General features: G+C 48.4%; 2 protein-coding genes across 5 annotated transcripts in view; both read right to left on the reverse strand.

Moving 5' to 3' along the window:
- The window catches only part of LOC110498423 (F-box/WD repeat-containing protein 7-like), a 49,698-nt gene extending 47,485 nt beyond the window's left edge, over nt 1-2,213 (reverse strand). Inside the window, exons 1-2 of one of the 2 annotated variants that reach the window (XM_036987098.1) lie at nt 1,943-2,213; nt 846-1,476 (exon numbers count right to left, since the gene is read on the reverse strand). In XM_036987098.1, coding sequence (XP_036842993.1) covers nt 846-1,424 — 579 coding nt within the window. In that variant the 5' untranslated portion in view covers nt 1,425-1,476; nt 1,943-2,213. Of the gene's footprint in view, nt 1-845; nt 1,490-1,942 lie in introns of both variants that reach the window. The other variant, XM_036987097.1, reaches the window with a different exon arrangement.
- Nucleotides 2,214-3,784: 1,571 nt separating this feature from the next.
- LOC110498424 (FH2 domain-containing protein 1-like) overlaps nt 3,785-20,815 on the reverse strand; it is a 43,431-nt gene continuing 26,400 nt past the window's right edge. For 2 of the 3 annotated variants that reach the window (XM_036987102.1, XM_036987100.1), the window contains exons 5-13: nt 17,727-17,829; nt 16,450-16,535; nt 16,204-16,304; nt 12,662-12,732; nt 12,247-12,354; nt 11,240-11,310; nt 9,473-9,590; nt 8,825-8,989; nt 3,785-7,698 (exon numbers count right to left, since the gene is read on the reverse strand). In XM_036987102.1, the coding sequence (XP_036842997.1) occupies nt 5,332-7,698; nt 8,825-8,989; nt 9,473-9,590; nt 11,240-11,310; nt 12,247-12,354; nt 12,662-12,732; nt 16,204-16,304; nt 16,450-16,535; nt 17,727-17,829 (3,190 nt within the window). In that variant the 3' untranslated portion in view covers nt 3,785-5,331. The other variant, XM_036987103.1, reaches the window with a different exon arrangement.

The following is a 20,815-nucleotide window of genomic DNA, read 5'->3' on the forward strand; positions in this document are numbered from 1 at the left end:
CAGTTCCTGTCTAGAACCCCCAGTCACTAGACCAGTTCCTGTCTAGAACCCCCAGTCACTAGACCAGTTCCTGTCTAGAACCCCCAGTCACTAGACCAGTTCCTGTCTAGAACCCCCAGTCACTAGACCAGTTCCTGTCTAGAACCCCCAGTCACTAGACCAGTTCCTGTTTAGAACCCCCAGTCACTAGACCAGTTCCTGTCTAGAACCCCCAGTCACTAGACCAGTTCCTGTCTAGAACCCCCAGTCACTAGACCAGTTCCTGTCTAGAACCCCCAGTCACTAGACCAGTTCCTGTCTAGAACCCCCAGTCACTAGACCAGTTCCTGTCTAGAACCCCCAGTCACTAGACCAGTTCCTGTCTAGAACCCCCAGTCACTAGACCAGTTCCTGTCTAGAACCCCCAGTCACTAGACCAGTTCCTGTTTAGAACCCCCAGTCACTAGACCAGTTCCTGTTTAGAACCCCCAGTCACTAGACCAGTTCCTGTTTAGAACCCCCAGTCACTAGACCAGTTCCTGTCTAGAACCCCCAGTCACTAGACCAGTTCCTGTTTAGAACCCCCAGTCACTAGACCAGTTCCTGTTTAGAACCCCCAGTCACTAGACCAGTTCCTGTTTAGAACCCCCAGTCACTATATCCAACTGTCTACACAACACACACACACAACACAAACAACTACGAATAAAGGACGCCCCAGATGAGCGTTGGTTGGTCATTTCGGGGAGGTGCGCGGCCCGTGCATCCCCCGTGAACAGTGATCTCAGAGCTGCGTCACAATGGCACGCCGGGTCATCGCTCTCCTGGACTCTGAATTAGACTAGAGGGGAGGTGCGTTTTCTTACCTTGACGTTGAGGAGTGTTGGTTTTCCAGGGGTCAGACTGTCCGACAACCCCAAGTTATCATCAGAGACAAACACCTGGTTCCTTCCCTCATCATCCTCCTCCTCCTCCTCCTCCAACAGGGCAGATTGGTCACTCTGATCTTCAGCCATCTCTTCTTCCTCCTCCTCCTCTTTCTCTTTTACACCCTCCTCTCCTCCTTCCCCCTCCTCATGCTTCTCCTCTTCTTCAGTTTGTGTACTTTGGTTAGTTTTTGATTGGCAGTCTCCATCCCTCACCCCACTCTCATTGGCTGCTACCTCCCCGTGGGCGACGGTTCCAAACGGTTCGGAAGGGCAGGACTCCTCCGCTATGGTCACTATAGCAACGCTGACCACCTCCCCTTCTTCCTCCTCTCGACAAATGAACTCCTCATCTCCCTTTCTATTTTCTCCCTGCAAGGAGGATGAAGAAGAGATGGAGGAAGAGAGGGAGGAAGTGGAGGAGGGGGTGCTGGCTAGCATCATTACCCCAATAGAGTCTATCCTTCCTGGACAGGATGTGGCGGTGTTACCACCCTTGGTCAATGGATCCTGTTTCATCTCCAGACTACTGTCCTACCGTCTTCAGATGGGAGAAGAGGGCTGGGGCATCCTGGTCGATAAAACTGGGACAAGAGAGAGAGAGGGGGGGGGGTTAGAGGTTTTAAAAGTACTCCTTAAACCCACCGGAGGATTACTTCATTCAGGAGGCAGAAAGTTGTTCCTCTGACCACGAGATATTGGGGCAATGCACCTGCGAACGTGTGTTTGGGGGGGGGGGGGGGGGGGGGGGGGGGGGGGTTGCATGTTGTTTCCCACGCGTTGAGAAACAAACAAATAACGTGCGTTAGATTGTGTGAGGTTCAGCGTGCGATGTGTTGTACAAAATGCATAAAACAGTCAAACATCTAGTTGAAGTCTAAGCTTAGAAGTTGAGGCTAACCTGGGCATGCACACGGTTGACGGTCATCGCTAAGTTACCGCTTATCTTTAACACAGCTAGCTACTTAGCTCGACAAGCAATTCGTGGACACTTTGCTTACTCGTTGCTCTCCATCTAAACACACAAGTAAACTCACCTTCACCGAAAACAGATGGCCGTTGTTGCAAGTACAGTGGCGTTTTATCCAGTCTTTGCACTCGAAATAAATCTGATTTTGGCCCCTTTTCCCCCCCCGTAAAATACGCTAACATCCGTTCATCAGACGGCGAAGGGGCATGGAGTCTACAGAGAAACATAAAACGCTCGTATAGGTCGGAGAAAGAGGCACTTTTCAGTCTCTTTTATCTTCTGCAAGAGAAACCCAAACGGGTTGGCGTGCTGTGATGACGTCAGGTCGGGGTCACCCTCTCTGGCGCCTTGCTATGACACACACCACAAGGTGGAAGATTTTCTCTGAAGTTTGGGCAAATTATTAGAATTCAATCAAATATATTAAACGTATCTAGTAGGATCTGATATGACAGATGTCATGGTTATCTGACAAAATCAACTTACACCGACAAGCTTATATTGACATGGAAAACATTTATTTGGAAGAATTTTGAATTATCAAACTCTCAAGACTCAATCCACTATGATCTAGTATATCTATCATGTTCAAAACTATTCATGCGTTTTTTATAAGTCACTGTGTGAGAGACGGAGAGCAGCATTGGAGAGAGGAATAAGCTGTTTAAAAATATATATATTATTTACAAAATGTAACAAACAAATATGGACAAATTATAATACAAACGATATTTTAAGAATTATGTTAACAATATAATGTTTCTGTTGAAAACCAGATTCTTAGAAAAGCCCCTTGTGAAAAACACATCGTCTGAAATGACACAGCAGGTAGCCTAGTGGTTAGAGCCTAGTGGTTAGAGCAGGTAGCCTAGTGGTTAGAGCAGGTAGCATAGTGGTTAGAGCCTAGTGGTTAGAGCAGGTAGCCTAGTGGTTAGAGCAGGTAGCCTAGTGTTTGGAGCAGGTAGCCTAGTGGTTAGAGCCTAGTGGTTAGAGCAGGTAGCCTAGTGGTTAGAGACAGGTAGCGTAGTGGTTAGAGCAGGTAGTCTAGTGGTTAGAGACAGGTAGCCTAGTGGTTAGAGGCAGGTAGCCTAGTGGTTAGAGACAGGTAGCCTAGTGGTTAGAGCCAGGTAGCCTAGTGGTTAGAGACAGGTAGCCTAGTGGTTAGAGCAGGTAGCCTAGTGGTTAGAGACAGGTAGCCTAGTGGTTAGAGCCTAGTGGTTAGAGGCAGGCAGCCTAGTGGTTAGAGACAGGTAGCCTAGTGGTTAGAGCCAGGTAGCCTAGTGGTTAGAGACAGGTAGCCTAGTGGTTAGAGACAGGTAGCCTAGTGGTTAGAGACAGGTAGCCTAGTGGTTAGAGCCTAGTGGTTAGAGGCAGGTAGCCTAGTGGTTAGAGACAGGTAGCCTAGTGGTTAGAGCCAGGTAGCCTAGTGGTTAGAGCCAGGTAGCCTAGTGGTTAGAGCAGGTAGCCTAGTGGTTAGAGACAGGTAGCCTAGTGGTTAGAGCCAGGTAGCCTAGTGGTTAGAGCAGGTAGCCTAGTGGTTAGAGACAGGTAGCCTAGTGGTTAGAGCCAGGTAGCCTAGTGGTTAGAGCCAGGTAGCCTAGTGGTTAGAGCAGGTAGCCTAGTGGTTAGAGACAGGTAGCCTAGTGGTTAGAGCAGGTAGCCTAGTGGTTAGAGCAGGTAGCCTAGTGGTTAGAGCCAGTAACCAAAAGGTTGCTGGATCAAATCCCTGAGCTCACAAAATACAAATATGAAATTCTGACCCTGAACAAGGCAGGTAACCCACTGTTCCCCAATAGGCTGTCATTGACTTGCCAAGGTTAAATATATATTTTTAAAACAGTCCCTATCTAGGGCTCTACCCTTAACCAGGGGGCCATTTCACACACAGACAACATCTCCAAACAAGTGGTTGAAATGTACACGTTTATTCATTGTATCATTAATCAAATATACAAAGAACAATACACAGCCAGGTCCCAGATCAGTTTGTGCTTCAGCCAACCTATCTTGGTCCTGTATTCGTAAAGCCTCTCCTAGTAGGAGAGCTGGTCTAGGATCAGATTAGTCTTTTAGATCACGGTGGCCGCGTTTTACACAGGCAGCCCAATTCTCATCTATTTGGCAATAATTGGTCTTTTGACTGGGCAAAATATCCGAATCGGTCTGCCTGATTTAATGCAGCCAATGAATTAGATGATTATATACAAAATGGAGGAACTGATTCTAGATCAGCAGAGGCTTTATAAATACAGGCCCCGGACAGGTTGGCTGAAGCCTAAACTGATCCTAGATCAGCTCTCCTACTAGGAGAGGCATTATGAACACAGACCCAGAACATGACGATTGATAAATCACGGGAGTTGGCTAATACAAAACAAATTTGGGAACAGGCTTTACAGAAAACACAGCTAGAATCAAACTTACTCACGGATCTGTCCCAAATGGTCCCCTATTCCCTACATAGTGCCCTATAGCCCTATGGGCCCTGGTTAAAGGAGTGCACTATAAAGTGAATAGAGGGTTATTTGGGATGTAGAAAAGGTTTCTTTCATACAATGACAACATTATATAGAATTAGATAAATCACGATCACAAAACAAATACAAATCTAGACTTAATTTACATCTTTTAAAAAGTCCTTTCATTCTATTTCTATGTGTTTTTTTTGAAAGACTCGACCCTGTAGATCTGGAGAACCCTGTAGATCTATAAGATAGGTGTTAGCATAAGTAATGTGGCATGTGGTTTGTATTGGAACAAGAGATACATGTCTTTAATATTGGAACTAGGCCGGGAAAAAGGAAGTATGTTGTCGGTATTGGAACTAGGCCGGGGTAAAGGAAGTATGTTGTCGGTATTGGAACTAGGCCGGGGAAAAGGAAGTATGTTGTCGGTATTGGAACTAGGCCGGGGTAAAGGAAGTATGTTGTCGGTATTGGAACTAGGCCGGGGTAAAGGAAGTATGTTGTCGGTATTGGAACTAGGCCGGGGTAAAGGAAGTATGTTGTCGGTATTGGAACTAGGCCGGGGAAAAGGAAGTATGTTGTCGGTATTGGAACTAGGCCGGGGTAAAGGAAGTATGTTGTCGGTATTGGAACTAGGCCGGGGAAAAGGAAGTATGTTGTCGGTATTGGAACTAGGCCGGGGTAAAGGAAGTATGTTGTCGGTATTGGAACTAGGCCGGGGTAAAGGAAGTATGTTGTCGGTATTGGAACTAGGCCGGGGAAAAGGAAGTATGTTGTCGGTATTGGAACTAGGCCGGGGTAAAGGAAGTATGTTGTCGGTATTGGAACTAGGCCGGGGTAAAGGAAGTATGTTGTCGGTATTGGAACTAGGCCGGGGAAAAGGAAGTATGTTGTCGGTATTGGAACTAGGCCGGGGTAAAGGAAGTATGTTGTCGGTATTGGAACTAGGCCAGGGTAAAGGAAGTATGTTGTCGGTATTGGAACTAGGCCTCTATCTCCAGGTGGGTTTCAGTGCTTTACTGGAGTCTCTGAGGTGGGTGGACTTATCAGAGAAACTGCTGCTGTTTTTCCCAGCATGCCCTTTAGGCTGCGCCAGCGAGTCAGGGAGGGTCTGTGGGGGCAGGGGGTTGGGGATCGGGGCACGCAGGGGTCCCTTGATACTTTGTGTTCTCCTGATGGGGTTGTCTGTGCCTGGGGGGCCCGCGGGGGCCACCCTGTGGTGTCTCAACGACCCCGCCCGGCTGAGGGGTGAGAGTCCGGGAGAGGGGACAGGGGAGGAACGGGGAGAGTTTTTAGAGGGGGCGAGGGTACTCCCCGGGGGGGGGAGAGTGGTCCGTCTGAAAGAGGAAGCGGCTGTGTTTCGGGCAAATCCAGGGAGGGGGGTGGGGTTGGAGACACCTCCACGGTGGGAGGGGGTCGGGGGGGCACTGAGGCTGTTACCTCCTCCACCCCCCGCTGTTGGAACAGCCCCACCGGCGGCGGCGAGGGCTCGGAGGGTGGAACGGCACATCTTTTCCTCTGGAGGCGGTCTGGGGGCGACGGGGCGGAGAGTCTTTCGGAAGGACGGCTTCCTCTGGAGGGCGGAAGGTTGGGGTTGGTCTCGGGCACTGCCGTGGACACCCGTGGTGGTCACAGACTTGGCCTTGGGGTCGTCGACCTGGAGGCTACTGCGACGGGGTGTGGCGGAGCTCCTCTCTGCCCGTCTAAGAGAGCGGTTGGCTGGGTTAGAGGAGGAGGTGGTGGTGGTGGTGGTGGTGGTCCGTGGACCAGAGCTCTGGTAACCAGGGGGTTTCTCCACCTGTTTACCCGGTAACGAGCCACGTCGACTGGCCTTGAAGATAGGGACCACACGCCTCATGCCCTGGTTCTCTGAGGAGTTGAGGGTGCGGATGACAGTTTTTCGCCCACTGGTGTTGGTGGCAGAGTGGGGTCTGGAAGGCTTAGAGACCTGACTGGTCGTGGGATTCGTACCCTGGGCTGACCTATCAGAGGCACCAGCGGTGACTGACGCAGGCAGCCCATTGGTGGAGGTAGACACTGCTGGAACCGATGACTCATCGGAGGAAACAGGCACTGACTGGTCAGTGGAGGAAACAGGCACTGAGTACTCATTGGTGGGTTGAGATTCTGAAGGCATGCCATTGGCTGGGTACTCCCCCATAGAAGAGGCGGACACCTGGTGTGTTGGACTCTCAGCCTCGTCGGCGTGCGTGGGGTTATCACCGCTCTGTGCGTGTGAGGAGAGGTCTGTAATAGCTGTGGACGGAGATGGATCAGTACGAGAATCTGTAGTCTCTTTCCTAGACACACCCTTCTCCTCCTCCTGTTCTCCCCTCTTCTCCTCCTCCTGTTCTCCCCTCTTCTCCTCCTCCTGTTCTCCCCTCTTCTCCTCCTCCTGTTCTCCCCTCTTCTCCTCTACGTCGCCCACAGCAGGCTCCTCATTCACTATCCCTGCAGCCACCATCCTCCCCTTCTCATCCACCTCTTCCTCCCTCTGTTGCCACCCCTCAGAACGCCCTTGGGAATTCTCCTGTGTATCCGTGAGGATAGAGTCTCTGGGAATCCCCTTCTCCAGGTCTGTGTCGGTGACGACATCTCCCTGGTCGTGACCGTGAGGGGTCAAGACGAGGTCGAACGCCCGGAGCTTAGGAACCAGAGTGTGTCGTTCAAGGTTGACGGTCAGACCACTGGGTTGGTTGTGGTTGTTGTCAGGGTCAGGGGTCGGGTTCAGGTCTGTGCTAGGTTTGTGGTCAATGGTTGCTGTCTGAGGGCTGTGATGTGAGTTGATGCCAGGTTGAGGTTGATGCCTCGGTCCTAAGGAGGTGGGTATAGAGGGGGGACCAGGCCAGTCCACCTGAGGGTGCTGGTTCTGGAGTTGAGTGTGACCCGCAGGTCCCTGGGTCTGAAGTCTGGTCAGAGGGGAGATGTTGGGAATCCTCAGCCCAGTTTCAGGTGACCTCATGGGGGAGGAATCCCGCTGCTCGGCCCCCCTCCATAGTCGCCGCCCGGGATTCGGTGACCCCCCTACGACCTGAAGGTCAGAGGTGATGCCTAGAGTTAGCAGGCTAGTCAGTTGACGGTCAGCCGCGGCCGACGCTGAGCCGCGAGAACGGCGGACGCTTCCGGAACGCCCCAGTGCAACCTGGGGGCTGTGCGGCGAGCATGGGCGGGACTTGAGAAGCTCGATAAGCCCCTCCTCCTGGGATAGGGCCACCTCTATGTCCGTCTCGCTGCTGCTGCTGCTGCGCATTCCGAAGACCCCGCCCATCTCCTCTCCGCTCGCCCACGAGTGCCGTTTCTCCCCGAGCTCCTGTATCCGACGATGAGACGCCTCCTTCAGCTCACGCTCCAGGTTGTCCTAGAGGAGGGAGGGACGTTTCAAATGTCTTTATTCTTTTGGGACTTCTGTGAGTGTAATGTTTACTCTTCATTTTATATTGTTTTATTTCACTTTTGTTTATTCTCTATTTCACTTGTTTTGGTAATGTTAACATATGTTTCCCCATGGCAATAAAGCTCCTTAAATTGAAATGTAAATGAAATTGGGAGAGAGAGAGCAAGAAAAGGGAGAGAGGGGGAGTGGTATAGAGAGAGGGGGGAGCGGTAGAGAGAGAGAGAGAGAGAGGGGGAGCGGGGGAGGTGAGAGGGGGGGGAAGCGGTAGAGAGAGAGAGAGAGAGAGAGAGAGAGGGGGGGGGAGCGGTAGAGAGAGAGAGAGAGAGAGGGGGAGCGGTAGAGAGAGAGAGAGAGAGAGGGGGAGCGGTAGAGAGAGAGAGGGGGAGCGGTAGAGAGAGAGAGAGAGAGAGAGAGGGGGAGCGGTAGAGAGAGGGGGAGCGGTAGAGAGAGAGAGAGAGAGAGAGGGGGAGCGGTAGAGAGAGAGAGGGGGAGCGGGGGAGGTGAGAGGGGGGGGAGCGGTAGAGAGAGAGAGAGAGAGAGAGAGGGGGAGCGGTAGAGAGAGAGAGGGGGAGCGGTAGAGAGAGAGAGAGAGAGAGAGAGAGGGGGAGCGGTAGAGAGAGGGGGAGCGGTAGAGAGAGAGAGAGAGAGAGAGGGGGAGCGGTAGAGAGAGAGAGGGGGAGCGGGGGAGGTGAGAGGGGGGGGAAGCGGTAGAGAGAGAGAGAGAGAGAGAGAGGGGGAGCGGTAGAGAGAGGGGGAGCGGTAGAGAGAGAGAGAGGGGGAGCGGTAGAGAGAGAGAGGGGGAGCGGTAGAGAGAGAGGGGGAGTGGTAGAGAGAAAGGGGGAGCGAGAGAGAGAGAGAACAGTGTAAAAGTAAATACAGGTGTAATAACACTTGTTGAACACCAGGGGGCAGTAGCAGTACAGCAGACAACCAGTAGCAGAGACTCAGTGTTTATATTGTACTCCTCAAACACAAAGTCCAAAGGTTTCAATATTATTCAACTGGAACAGCTTGTTTGTATAATCACAATGAGGAAACCTTGAAATGATTCATTCTGGTGTTCTAGACTAACAGAACGATGTTCTAGTACCTTGACTGCTTTCTGGAATTTCAGGCAGAAGTCTTGGAACACTTTGAAACACTCGTCCAGCCTGAAGGACTCTCTGTCTTCGCAGAAGAAGTCGATCAGAATGTTCCCTTCGTTCCTCAACTCCTGTCTCTCCCTTTGCAACTCAGCCAGGGCTGCTGTCGAATTCTAGGAGAGGAGACACACGGTTACTACACACACAAACAAGTTACCACACACACTACATGTCGTCTCTCTCTCTCTGTGTTCCTGACCTCTCTCTCTCTGTGTGTTCCTGACCTCTCTCTCTGTGTGTTCCTGACCTCTCTCTCTCTGTGTGTTCCTGATCTCTCTCTCTCTCTCTCTCTCTCTCTCTCTCTCTCTCTGTGTCCCTATCCTCTCTCTCTCTCTGTGTCAGACCTCTCTCTCTCTCTCTCTCTCTCTCTCTCTCTGTGTGTCAGACCTCTCTCTCTGTGTCAGACCTCTCTCTCTCTCTGTGTCCCTATCCTCTCTCTCTCTGTGTCAGACCTCTCTCTCTCTCTCTCTCTCTCTCTCTCTCTCTCTCTCTCTGTCAGACCTCTCTCTCTCTCTCTCTGTGTCAGACCTCTCTCTCTCTCTCTCTGTGTCAGACCTCTCTCTCTCTCTCTCTCTCTCTCTCTCTCTCTCTCTGACCTGTAGGAAGTGGTCCAGCTGCAGCAGCAGCTCCGTCTCTTCCTGGATGCTCTCCTCCACTGAGCGTGTGCGAGACGACAGCGACTGGAACTCTGCATCCACGTTCTCCACTGATATCCTGGAGGGAAAGGGTGAAAGGTCACAGGGCAAAGAAGGTTCATGGTAGCAATGAGTCACTACGTCATGATGATGATCACTGAAGTCAGATCAGTCTTACAGTATATATAGTGTAGTAGTATTGACCAGAGCCCTTACAGTATATATAGTGTAGTAGTATTGACCAGAGCCCTTACAGTATGTATAGTGTAGTAGTATATATAGTGTAGTAGTATATATAGTATATATAGTGTAGTAGTATATATAGTGTAGTAGTATATATAGTGTAGTAGTATATATAGTATATATAGTGTAGTAGTATGTATAGTGTAGTAGTATATATAGTATATATAGTGTAGTAGTATATATAGTATATATAGTGTAGTAGTATATATAGTATATATAGTGTAGTAGTATATATAGTGTAGTAGTATATATAGTATATATAGTGTAGTAGTATATATAGTGTAGTAGTATATATAGTATATATAGTGTAGTAGTATATATAGTATATATAGTGTAGTAGTATATATAGTGTAGTAGTATATATAGTATATATAGTGTAGTAGTATATATAGTATATATAGTGTAGTAGTATATATAGTGTAGTAGTATATATAGTATATATAGTGTAGTAGTATATATAGTGTAGTAGTATATATAGTATATATAGTGTAGTAGTATATATAGTGTAGTAGTATATATAGTATATATAGTGTAGTAGTATATATAGTGTAGTAGTATATATAGTATATATAGTGTAGTAGTATATATAGTGTAGTAGTATATATAGTATATATAGTGTAGTAGTATATATAGTATATATAGTGTAGTAGTATATATAGTATATATAGTGTAGTAGTATATATAGTATATATAGTGTAGTAGTATATATAGTATATATAGTGTAGTAGTATATATAGTGTAGTAGTATATATAGTATATATAGTGTAGTAGTATATATAGTGTAGTAGTATATATAGTATATATAGTGTAGTAGTATATATAGTGTAGTAGTATATATAGTGTAGTAGTATATATAGTATATATAGTGTAGTAGTATATATAGTGTAGTAGTATATATAGTATATATAGTGTAGTAGTATATATAGTGTAGTAGTATATATAGTATATATAGTGTAGTAGTATATATAGTGTAGTAGTATATATAGTATATATAGTGTAGTAGTATATATAGTGTAGTAGTATATATAGTATATAGTGTAGTAGTATATATAGTGTAGTAGTATATATAGTATATATAGTGTAGTAGTATATATAGTATATATAGTGTAGTAGTATATATAGTATATATAGTGTAGTAGTATATATAGTGTAGTAGTATATATAGTATATATAGTGTAGTAGTATATATAGTATATATAGTGTAGTAGTATATATAGTATATATAGTGTAGTAGTATATATAGTATATATAGTGTAGTAGTATATATAGTATATATAGTGTAGTAGTATATATAGTGTAGTAGTATATATAGTATATATAGTGTAGTAGTATATATAGTATATATAGTGTAGTAGTATATATAGTATATATAGTGTAGTAGTATATATAGTGTAGTAGTATATATAGTATATATAGTGTAGTAGTATATATAGTGTAGTAGTATATATAGTATATATAGTGTAGTAGTAGAGCCCCGTGTCTCACCGTGCTGCATACTGGACATGCTGAAGTTTTCCAGGAAACTCTAGAAGTTTATCATCCTTCTTCTGTGCTTCCTAAGAGGAACAGGAAGGACCAGGTCATCACAAATAGACAGGCAGGCAGATAGACAAACAGGCAGACAGACAAACAGGCAGACAGACAGACAGGCAGACAGACAAACAGGCAGACAGACAGACAGACAGACAGACAAACAGGCAGACAGACAAACAGGCAGATAGACAAACAGGCAGACAGACAAACAGGCAGACAGACAAACAGGCAGATAGACAAACAGGCAGACAGACAGACAGACAGACAGGCAGATAGACAGACAGGCAGGCAGATAGACAGACAGGCAGATGGACAAACAGGCAGACAGACAGACAGGCAGACAGACAAACAGGCAGACAGACAAACAGGCAGGTAGACAAACAGGCAGATAGACAAACAGGCAGACAGACAAACAGGCAGGTAGACAGACAGGCAGATGGACAAACAGGCAGACAGACAAACAGGCAGACAGACAGACAGGCAGATAGACAAACAGGCAGATAGACAAACAGGCAGACAGACAAACAGGCAGGTAGACAAACAGGCAGGTAGACAAACAGGCAGACAGACAGACAGGCAGACAGACAAACAGGCAGACAGACAAACAGGCAGATAGACAGACAGGCAGATAGACAGACAGGCAGATAGACAAACAGGCAGATAGACAAACAGGCAGATAGACAAACAGGCAGATAGACAAACAGGCAGATAGACAAACAGGCAGACAGACAGACAGGCAGATAGACAAACAGGCAGATAGACAAACAGGCAGATAGACAAACAGGCAGATAGACAAACAGGCAGACAGACAGACAGGCAGATAGACAGACAGGCAGATGGACAAACAGGCAGACAGACAGACAGGCAGACAGACAAACAGGCAGACAGACAAACAGGCAGATAGACAGACAGGCAGATAGACAGACAGGCAGATAGACAGACACCTCTCCTCTCCTCACCAGAGCTACAAAGTGCAGCAGGTTCATGCCAGGTTTATTGGCCTTGGTATCAGCCAGAGACAGGAGAGAGGACAGCTTGAAACCCACAGCGTTACCAGCATAACCACCCTGTAGACAGAGACACGATCAAATCAGTCAACACCTTTAGACAGGGGCCCCTTTGGTGGAGTAACAGACACACTCTCTCTCTGACTCACAGCGTTACCAGCATAACCACCCTGTAGACAGAGACACGATCAAATCAGTCAACAACTTTAGACAGGGGCCCCTTTGGTGGAGTAACAGACACACTCTCTCTCTGACTCACAGCGTTACCAGCATAACCACCCTGTAGACAGAGACACGATCAAATCAGTCAACAACTTTAGACAGGGGCCCCTTTGGTGGAGTACCAGACACTCTCTCTCTGACTCACAGCATTGAGGATGTTTCCGGCCTGCAGCACCAGGTGTAGGATGGCATGAAGTTCCTCACAGTCTAGGAGCTCTACAGAGAGATATTGATAATATATCAGTGAAACTACCACAAAAAACACCCCAAAAGCAAGAGAGAGAGACAGAGAGAGAGAGAGAGAGAGAGAGACAGAGAGAGAGAGACAGAGAGAGAGAGACAGAGAGAGAGAGAGACAGAGAGAGAGAGACAGAGAGAGAGAGACAGAGAGAGAGAGACAGAGAGAGAGACATAGAGAGAGACAGAGAGAGAGAGAGAGAGAGACAGAGAGAGAGACAGAGAGAGAGACAGAGAGAGAGACAGAGAGAGACAGAGAGAGACAGAGAGAGAGGCAGAGAGAGAGACAGAGAGAGAGACAGAGAGAGAGAGACAGAGAGAGAGACAGAGAGAGAGACAGAGAGAGAGACAGAGAGAGAGACAGAGAGAGAGAGAGAGAGAGACAGAGAGAGAGACAGAGAGAGAGAGACAGAGAGAGAGAGACAGAGAGAGAGACATAGAGAGAGACAGAGAGAGAGACAGAGAGAGACAGAGAGAGACAGAGAGAGAGACAGAGAGAGACGGAGAGAGAGAGACAGAGAGAGAGAGACAGAGAGAGAGAGACAGAGAGAGAGAGAGACAGAGAGAGAGAGACAGAGAGAGAGAGAGACAGAGAGAGAGAGAGACAGAGAGAGAGAGAGAGAGAGAGAGACAGAGAGAGAGAGACAGAGAGAGAGACATAGAGAGAGACAGAGAGAGAGACAGAGAGAGACAGAGAGAGACAGAGAGAGAGGCAGAGAGAGACAGAGAGAGAGACAGAGATAGAGACAGAGAGAGACAGAGAGAGAGGCAGAGAGAGACAGAGAGAGAGACAGAGATAGAGACAGAGAGAGACAGAGAGAGAGACAGAGAGAGAGACAGAGATAGAGACAGAGAGAGACAGAGAGAGAGACAGAGAGAGACAGAGAGAGAGACAGAGAGAGACAGAGAGAGAGACAGAGAGAGAGGCAGAGAGAGAGACAGAGAGAAAGAGAGACAGAGAGAAAGAGGGAGAGAGAGACAGAGAGAAAGAGGGAGAGAGAGAGCGAGAGAAAAAGAGAGAGAGAAGACAGGCTATGTGCACACTGCCCACAAAATGAGGTGGAAACTGGGCTGCACTTCCTGACCTCCTGCCCAATGTATGACCATATTAGAGAGACATATTTCCCTCAGATTACACAGATCCACAAAGAATTCGAAAAAAATTCAATTTTTTTTTGATAAACTCCCATATCTACTGGGTGAAATACCACAGTGTGACATCACAGCAGCAAGATGTGTGACCTGTTGCCACGAGAAAAGGGCAACCAGTGGAGAACAAACACCATTGTAAATACAACCCATATTTATGTTGATTTATTTTCCCTTTTTGAATCGTTATAACTGTATATAGCCGTAATACGACATTCGAAGTGTCATGTTTACTGCTCATTTGTTTCTCATGCCAGTCAAGCCCTTTGAATTGAGAGAAAGAGATAGACCGAAAGAAAGAGTGTAGAGGAGAGAGAGAGTTAAAGAGAATAGAGGAGAGAGAGAGTTAAAGAGAATAGAGGAGAGAGTTAAAGCATAACCATAATAACAACCTGACCTTTAGAGGAGACAGGTGGTTTTAGGGACCTCACCTTTAGAGGAGACAGGTGGTTTTAGGGACCTCACCTTTAGAGGAGACAGGTGGGTTTAGGGACCTCACCTTTAGAGGAGACAGGTGGGTTTAGGGACCTCACCTTTAGAGGAGACAGGTGGGTTTAGGGACCTCACCTTTAGAGGAGACAGGTGGGTTTAGGGACCTCACCTTTAGAGGAGACAGGTGGGTTTAGGGACCTCCCCTTTAGAGGAGACAGGTGGGTTTATGGACCTCATCTTTAGAGGAGACAGGTGGGTTTAGGGACCTCACCTTTAGAGGAGACAGGTGGTTTTAGGGACCTCCCCTTTAGAGGAGACAGGTGGGTTTAGGGACCTCACCTTTAGAGGAGACAGGTGGGTTTAGGGACCTCACCTTTAGAGGAGACAGGTGGGTTTAGGGACCTCACCTTTAGAGGAGACAGGTGGGTTTAGGGACCTCACCTTTAGAGGAGACAGGTGGTTTTAGGGACCTCGCCTTTAGAGGAGACAGGTGGGTTTAGGGACCTCACCTTTAGAGGAGACAGGTGGGTTTAGGGACCTCCCCTTCAGAGGAGACAGGTGGTTTTAGGGACCTCCCCTTTAGAGGAGACAGGTGGGTTTAGGGACCTCATCTTTAGAGGAGACAGGTGGGTTTAGGGACCTCACCTTTAGAGGAGACAGGTGGGTTTAGGGACGTCACCTTTGGAGGAGACAGGTGGGTTTAGGGACCTCACCTTTAGAGGAGACAGGTGGGTTTAGGGACCTCAGCTTTGGAGGAGACAGGTGGGTTTAGGGACCTCACCTTTAGAGGAGACAGGTGGGTTTAGGGATCTCACCTTTATAGGAGACAGGTGGGTTCAGGGACCTCACCTTTATAGGAGACAGGTAGGTTTAGGGATCTCACCTTTAGAGGAGACAGGTGGGTTTAGGGACCTCACCTTTAGAGGAGACAGGTGGGTTTAGGGACCTCACCTTTAGAGGAGACAGGTGGTTTTAGGGACCTCACCTTTAGAGGAGACAGGTGGGTTTAGGGACCTCACCTTTAGAGGAGACAGGTGGGTTTAGGGACCTCACCTTTGGAGGAGACAGGTGGGTTTAGGGACCTCACCTTTAGAGGAGACAGGTGGGTTTAGGGACCTCACCTTTAGAGGAGACAGGTGGGTTTAGGGACCTCACCTTTAGAGGAGACAGGTGGTTTTAGGGACCTCACCTTTAGAGGAGACAGGTGGATTTAGGGACCTCACCTTTAGAGGAGACAGGTGGGTTTAGGGACGTCACCTTTGGAGGAGACAGGTGGGTTTAGGGACCTCACCTTTAGAGGAGACAGGTGGGTTTAGGGACCTCAGCTTTGGAGGAGACAGGTGGGTTTAGGGACCTCACCTTTAGAGGAGACAGGTGGGTTTAGGGATCTCACCTTTATAGGAGACAGGTGGGTTCAGGGACCTCACCTTTATAGGAGACAGGTAGGTTTAGGGATCTCACCTTTAGAGGAGACAGGTGGGTTTAGGGACCTCACCTTTAGAGGAGACAGGTGGGTTTAGGGACCTCACCTTTAGAGGAGACAGGTGGTTTTAGGGACCTCACCTTTAGAGGAGACAGGTGGGTTTAGGGACCTCACCTTTAGAGGAGACAGGTGGGTTTAGGGACCTCACCTTTGGAGGAGACAGGTGGGTTTAGGGACCTCACCTTTAGAGGAGACGGGTGGGTTTAGGGACCTCACCTTTAGAGGAGACAGGTGGGTTTAGGGACCTCACCTTTAGAGGAGACAGGTGGTTTTAGGGACCTCACCTTTAGAGGAGACAGGTGGATTTAGGGACCTCACCTTTAGAGGAGACAGGTGGGTTTAGGGACCTCACCTTTAGAGGAGACAGGTGGATTAAGGGACCTCACCTTTTGTGGCGGTTCGTAGGACATCGATGTCGCGACTCATGTTCTCACAGGCTGGGGGGAACACCTCTCTAAGTACCATGGCCTTGATACGCACCTCAAAACTACACACACACACACACACACACACACACACACACACAGTTGGCTTTTGCATAATAGTTCAATACTGAATGGCATTTTAATCAATCAGAAAGTAGGGTCCAGACTGGGGCTAGGGTCAGGTCACTAAATGACATGACCTCTCACCTGGGCACTTGGGTGAGCAGGAACATGAAGGAATCGGCCAATGAGAGTTTAGAGGGGTCGCCTCGGAACGCTTGAAGTTTCTTCACCTGAGAGGAAGAGACAGGGACACAGAATCAACATAGTGTGTGTGTGTGTGTGTGTGTGTGTGTGTGTGTGTGTGTGTGTGTGTCTCACCTCTTCGGTCTCAGGTAGTAGTTTGAGCAGCTCTTAGTGTGTGTGTGTGTGTGTGTGTGTGTGTCTCACCTCTTCGGTCTCAGGTAGCAGTTTGAGCAGCTCATTGTGTGTGTGTGTGTGTGTGTGTGTGTGTGTGTGTGTGTGTGTCTCACCTCTTCGGTCTCAGGTAGCAGTTTGAGCAGCTCTTAGTGTGTGTGTGTGTGTGTGTGTGTGTGTGTGTGTGTCTCACCTCTTCGGTCTCAGGTAGCAGTTTGAGCAGCTCTTAGTGTGTGTGTGTGTGTGTGTGTGTGTGTGTGTGTGTGTCTCACCTCTTCGGTCTCAGGTAGTAGTTTGAGCAGCTCTTAGTGTGTGTGTGTGTGTGTGTGTGTGTGTGTGTCTCACCTCTTCGGTCTCAGGTAGTAGTTTGAGCAGCTCTTTGTGTGTGTGTGTGTGTGTGTGTGTGTGTGTGTGTGTGTGTCTCACCTCTTCGGTCTCAGGTAGTAGTTTGAGCAGCTCATAGTGTGTGTGTGTGTGTGTGTGTGTGTGTGTGTGTGTCTCACCTCTTCGGTCTCAGGTAGTAGTTTGAGCAGCTCTTAGTGTGTGTGTGTGTGTGTGTGTGTGTGTGTGTGTGTCTCACCTCTTCGGTCTCAGGTAGTAGTTTGAGCAGCTCTTAGTGTGTGTGTGTGTGTGTGTCTCACCTCTTCGGTCTCAGGTAGTAGTTTGAGCAGCTCATAGTGTGTGTGTGTGTGTGTGTGTGTGTGTGTGTGTGTGTGTCTCACCTCTTCGGTCTCAGGTAGTAGTTTGAGCAGCTCTTAGTGTGTGTGTGTGTGTGTGTGTCTCACCTCTTCGGTCTCAGGTAGTAGTTTGAGCAGCTCTTAGTGTGTGTGTGTGTGTGTGTGTGTGTGTGTGTGTCTCACCTCTTCGGTCTCAGGTAGTAGTTTGAGCAGCTCTTAGTGTGTGTGTGTGTGTGTGTCTCACCTCTTCGGTCTCAGGTAGTAGTTTGAGCAGCTCTTAGTGTGTGTGTGTGTGTGTGTGTATGTGTGTGTGTGTCTCACCTCTTCGGTCTCAGGTAGCAGTTTGAGCAGCTCTTAGTGTGTGTGTGTGTGTGTGTGTGTGTGTCTCACCTCTTCGGTCTCAGGTAGTAGTTTGAGCAGCTCTTTAAGAAGCTCCGCTCCGTAGGACTGACTGTTGCCATAGCGAATATCCTCTATTATGTCCTGGTTGGACCTGGGACAGACAGAGTCTTTATTTAACTAGGCAAGTCAAAGGACGGATGGATGGATGAGAGTTCTAGAACCCTTCTATCTAAACCCAGAATGTTCTAGAACCCTTCTATCTAAACCCAGAATGTTCTAGAACCCTTCTCTCTAAACACAGAATGAAAGTTCTAGAACCCTTCTCTCTAAACCCAGAATGAATGTTCTAGAACCCTTCTCTCTAAACCCAGAATGAAAGTTCTAGAACCCTTCTCTCTAAACCCAGAATGAATGTTCTAGAACCCTTCTCTCTAAACCCAGAATGAATGTTCTAGAACCCTTCTCTCTAAACCCAGAATGAAAGTTCTAGAACCTCTCGAAACCCTTTTCTCTCTCAGTCGTACTCCCTCTCTGGCTCTTCAGTTTTAATAACTGGGATTTTCCCCACAATACCTCAGCTGGGTCTCCCTGCAATTATAAAGTGGGTACTCCCTCCGTACCAGGAAACGGCCCCACAGTTTAATCCAGTCAACACAACAAAGACTGCAGATTGGCTATTAGTGACTAACTTCTGTAGGATTTACAACTGAGAGAGGGTTAAAGACATGAAAAGGGGAGAGAGGAGGGGAGAGAGGGGAGGGGGAGAGAGAGGAGGGGGAGAGAGAGGAGGGGGAGAGAGGAGAGGGGGAGAGAGAGGGGAGGGGGGGAGAGAGGAGAGGGGGAGAGAGAGGGGAGGGGGAGAGAGAGGGGAGGGGGGAGAGGAGAGAGAGGAGAGGGGAGAGAGGAGAGGGGGAGAGAGAGGGGAGGGGGAGAGAGGAGAGAGAGGAGAGGGGGGAGGGGGGAGAGAGGAGAGGGGGAGAGAGGAGAGAGAGGTGAGGGGGAGAGAGGAGAGGGGGAGAGAGAGGTGAGGGGGAGAGAGGAGAGAGAGGTGAAGGGGAGAGAGGGGAGGGGAGGGGAGAGAGGTGAGGGGGAGAGAGAGAGGGGAAAGGGAGAGAGGAGAGAGAGGTGAGGGGGAGAGAGAGGTGAGGGGTGGAAAGAGAGGTGAGGGGTGGAGAGAGAGGGGAAAGGGAGAGAGAGGGAGGGGGAGAGAGGGGGGAAAGGGAGAGAGGGAGAGAGGGTGGGGGGGTCAAACCTATGTTTTAGTCAGACAGGTGGCTGCTTATGTAGCTAAATGCTTTGATTGGTCAAGGGAGAGAGGGGGGGGGGGGGGGGGGGAGGTGTTTGACCTCAACACTAAACCTGCATGAAAGACGTCGTCTCACAAACTCACACCACACGTGTGGATAGAATCTGGGGAGAGACAAGACAACGTATCACCCTCATATCTCTCCCCGTGCGTTGTGTTGTGGCAGCAGAGGCAGCTAACTGGTGGTATCGGCTATTGATGCAGTCAGTCAACACAAACTGGAAAAGTACTCTGCATTCTTCTCCACCGACACCAACTCATCCAACGTGTGTGTGTGTTCAGTCTAAAGCCTTGTTGAAGTGACTAAAATCCTATTTGTTTGCAGATTCAATTTGAATCTGTTCTTTGTCCTGAACAGCCAGAAAGCGTGTGGAATCGGACCTTTCAAACCCCTTTCGTAGGTCGTTTGAAGTCTGATTCAAATCTGATTCCTGGCCATGTGACTTGTCTGAACGGTCAAATCTGATTCCTGGCCATGTGACTTGTCGGAACGGTCAAATCTGATTCCTGGCCATGTGACTTGTCTGAACGGTCAAATCTGATTCCTGGCCATGTGACTTGTCTGAACGGTCAAATCTGATTTATTTGCCCTCCAGTAGATTAGCATTTGTTGTTTGCTAGCTACTCTGTTAACAGTGAGTTTTAAGCTGTTATTTGGCATATCTTGTTGCTTGCTAGCTACTCTGTTAACAGTGGGGTTTTAAGCTGTTATTTGGCATATATTGTTGTTTGCTAGCTACTCTCTTGACAATAACATGTGGTAACTAATTGGCATGTTAACTGTTTACAAAAGTGAATGTTCTAGAAAGCTAAATGGCTATCTAGCTAGTTGACTGTTGTGGCTACCTAGCTAGTTGACTACACACATTAACACATGCCGTGGCTACCTAGCTAGTTGGACTGCTGTGGATACCTAGCTAGTTGGACTGCTGTAGCTACCTAGCTAGTTGACTGCTGTGGCTACCCAGCTAGCTGACTGCTGTGGCTACCTAGCTAGCTGACTGCTGTGGATACCTAGCTAGTTGGACTGCTGTGGCTAGCTAGCTAGTTGACTGCTGTGGCTAGCTAGCTAGTTGGACTGCTGTGGCTAGCTAGCTAGTTGGACTGCTGTGGCTACCATGCTAGCTAGTTGACTGCTGTGGCTACCTAGCTAGTTGACTGCTGTGGCTACCTAGCTAGTTGACTACACACATTAACACATGCTGTGGCTACCTAGCTAGCTGACTGCGGTGGCTACCTAGCTAATTGACTGCTGTGGCTACCTAGCTAGTTGACTGCTGTGGCTAGCTAGCTAATGACTGCTGTGGCTAGCTAGCTAATGACTGCTGTGGCTACCTAGCTAGTTGACTGCTGTGGCTTCCTAGCTAGTTGACTGCTGTGGCTAGCTAGCTAGTTGGACTGCTGTGGCTACCTAGTTTGTTGTCTGCTGTGGCTACCTAGTTTGTTGTCTGCTGTGGCTAGCTAGTTGGACTGCTGTGGCTACCTAGCTAGTTGACTGCTGTGGCTAGCTAGCTAGTTGGACTGCTGTAGCTACCTAGCTAGTTGACTGCTGTGGCTACCCAGCTAGCTGACTGCTGTGGCTACCTAGCTAGCTGACTGCTGTGGATACCTAGCTAGTTGGACTGCTGTGGCTAGCTAGCTAGTTGACTGCTGTGGCTACCTAGCTAGTTGGACTGCTGTGGCTAGCTAGCTAGTTGGACTGCTGTGGCTAGCTAGCTAGTTGGACTGCTGTGGCTACCATGCTAGCTAGTTGACTGCTGTGGCTACCTAGCTAGTTGACTGCTGTGGCTACCTAGCTAGTTGACTGCTGTGGCTACCTAGCTAGTTGACT

The sequence above is a fragment of the Oncorhynchus mykiss genome, chromosome 9, assembly GCF_013265735.2.
Source record: "Oncorhynchus mykiss isolate Arlee chromosome 9, USDA_OmykA_1.1, whole genome shotgun sequence".
NCBI lineage: Eukaryota > Metazoa > Chordata > Actinopteri > Salmoniformes > Salmonidae > Oncorhynchus > Oncorhynchus mykiss.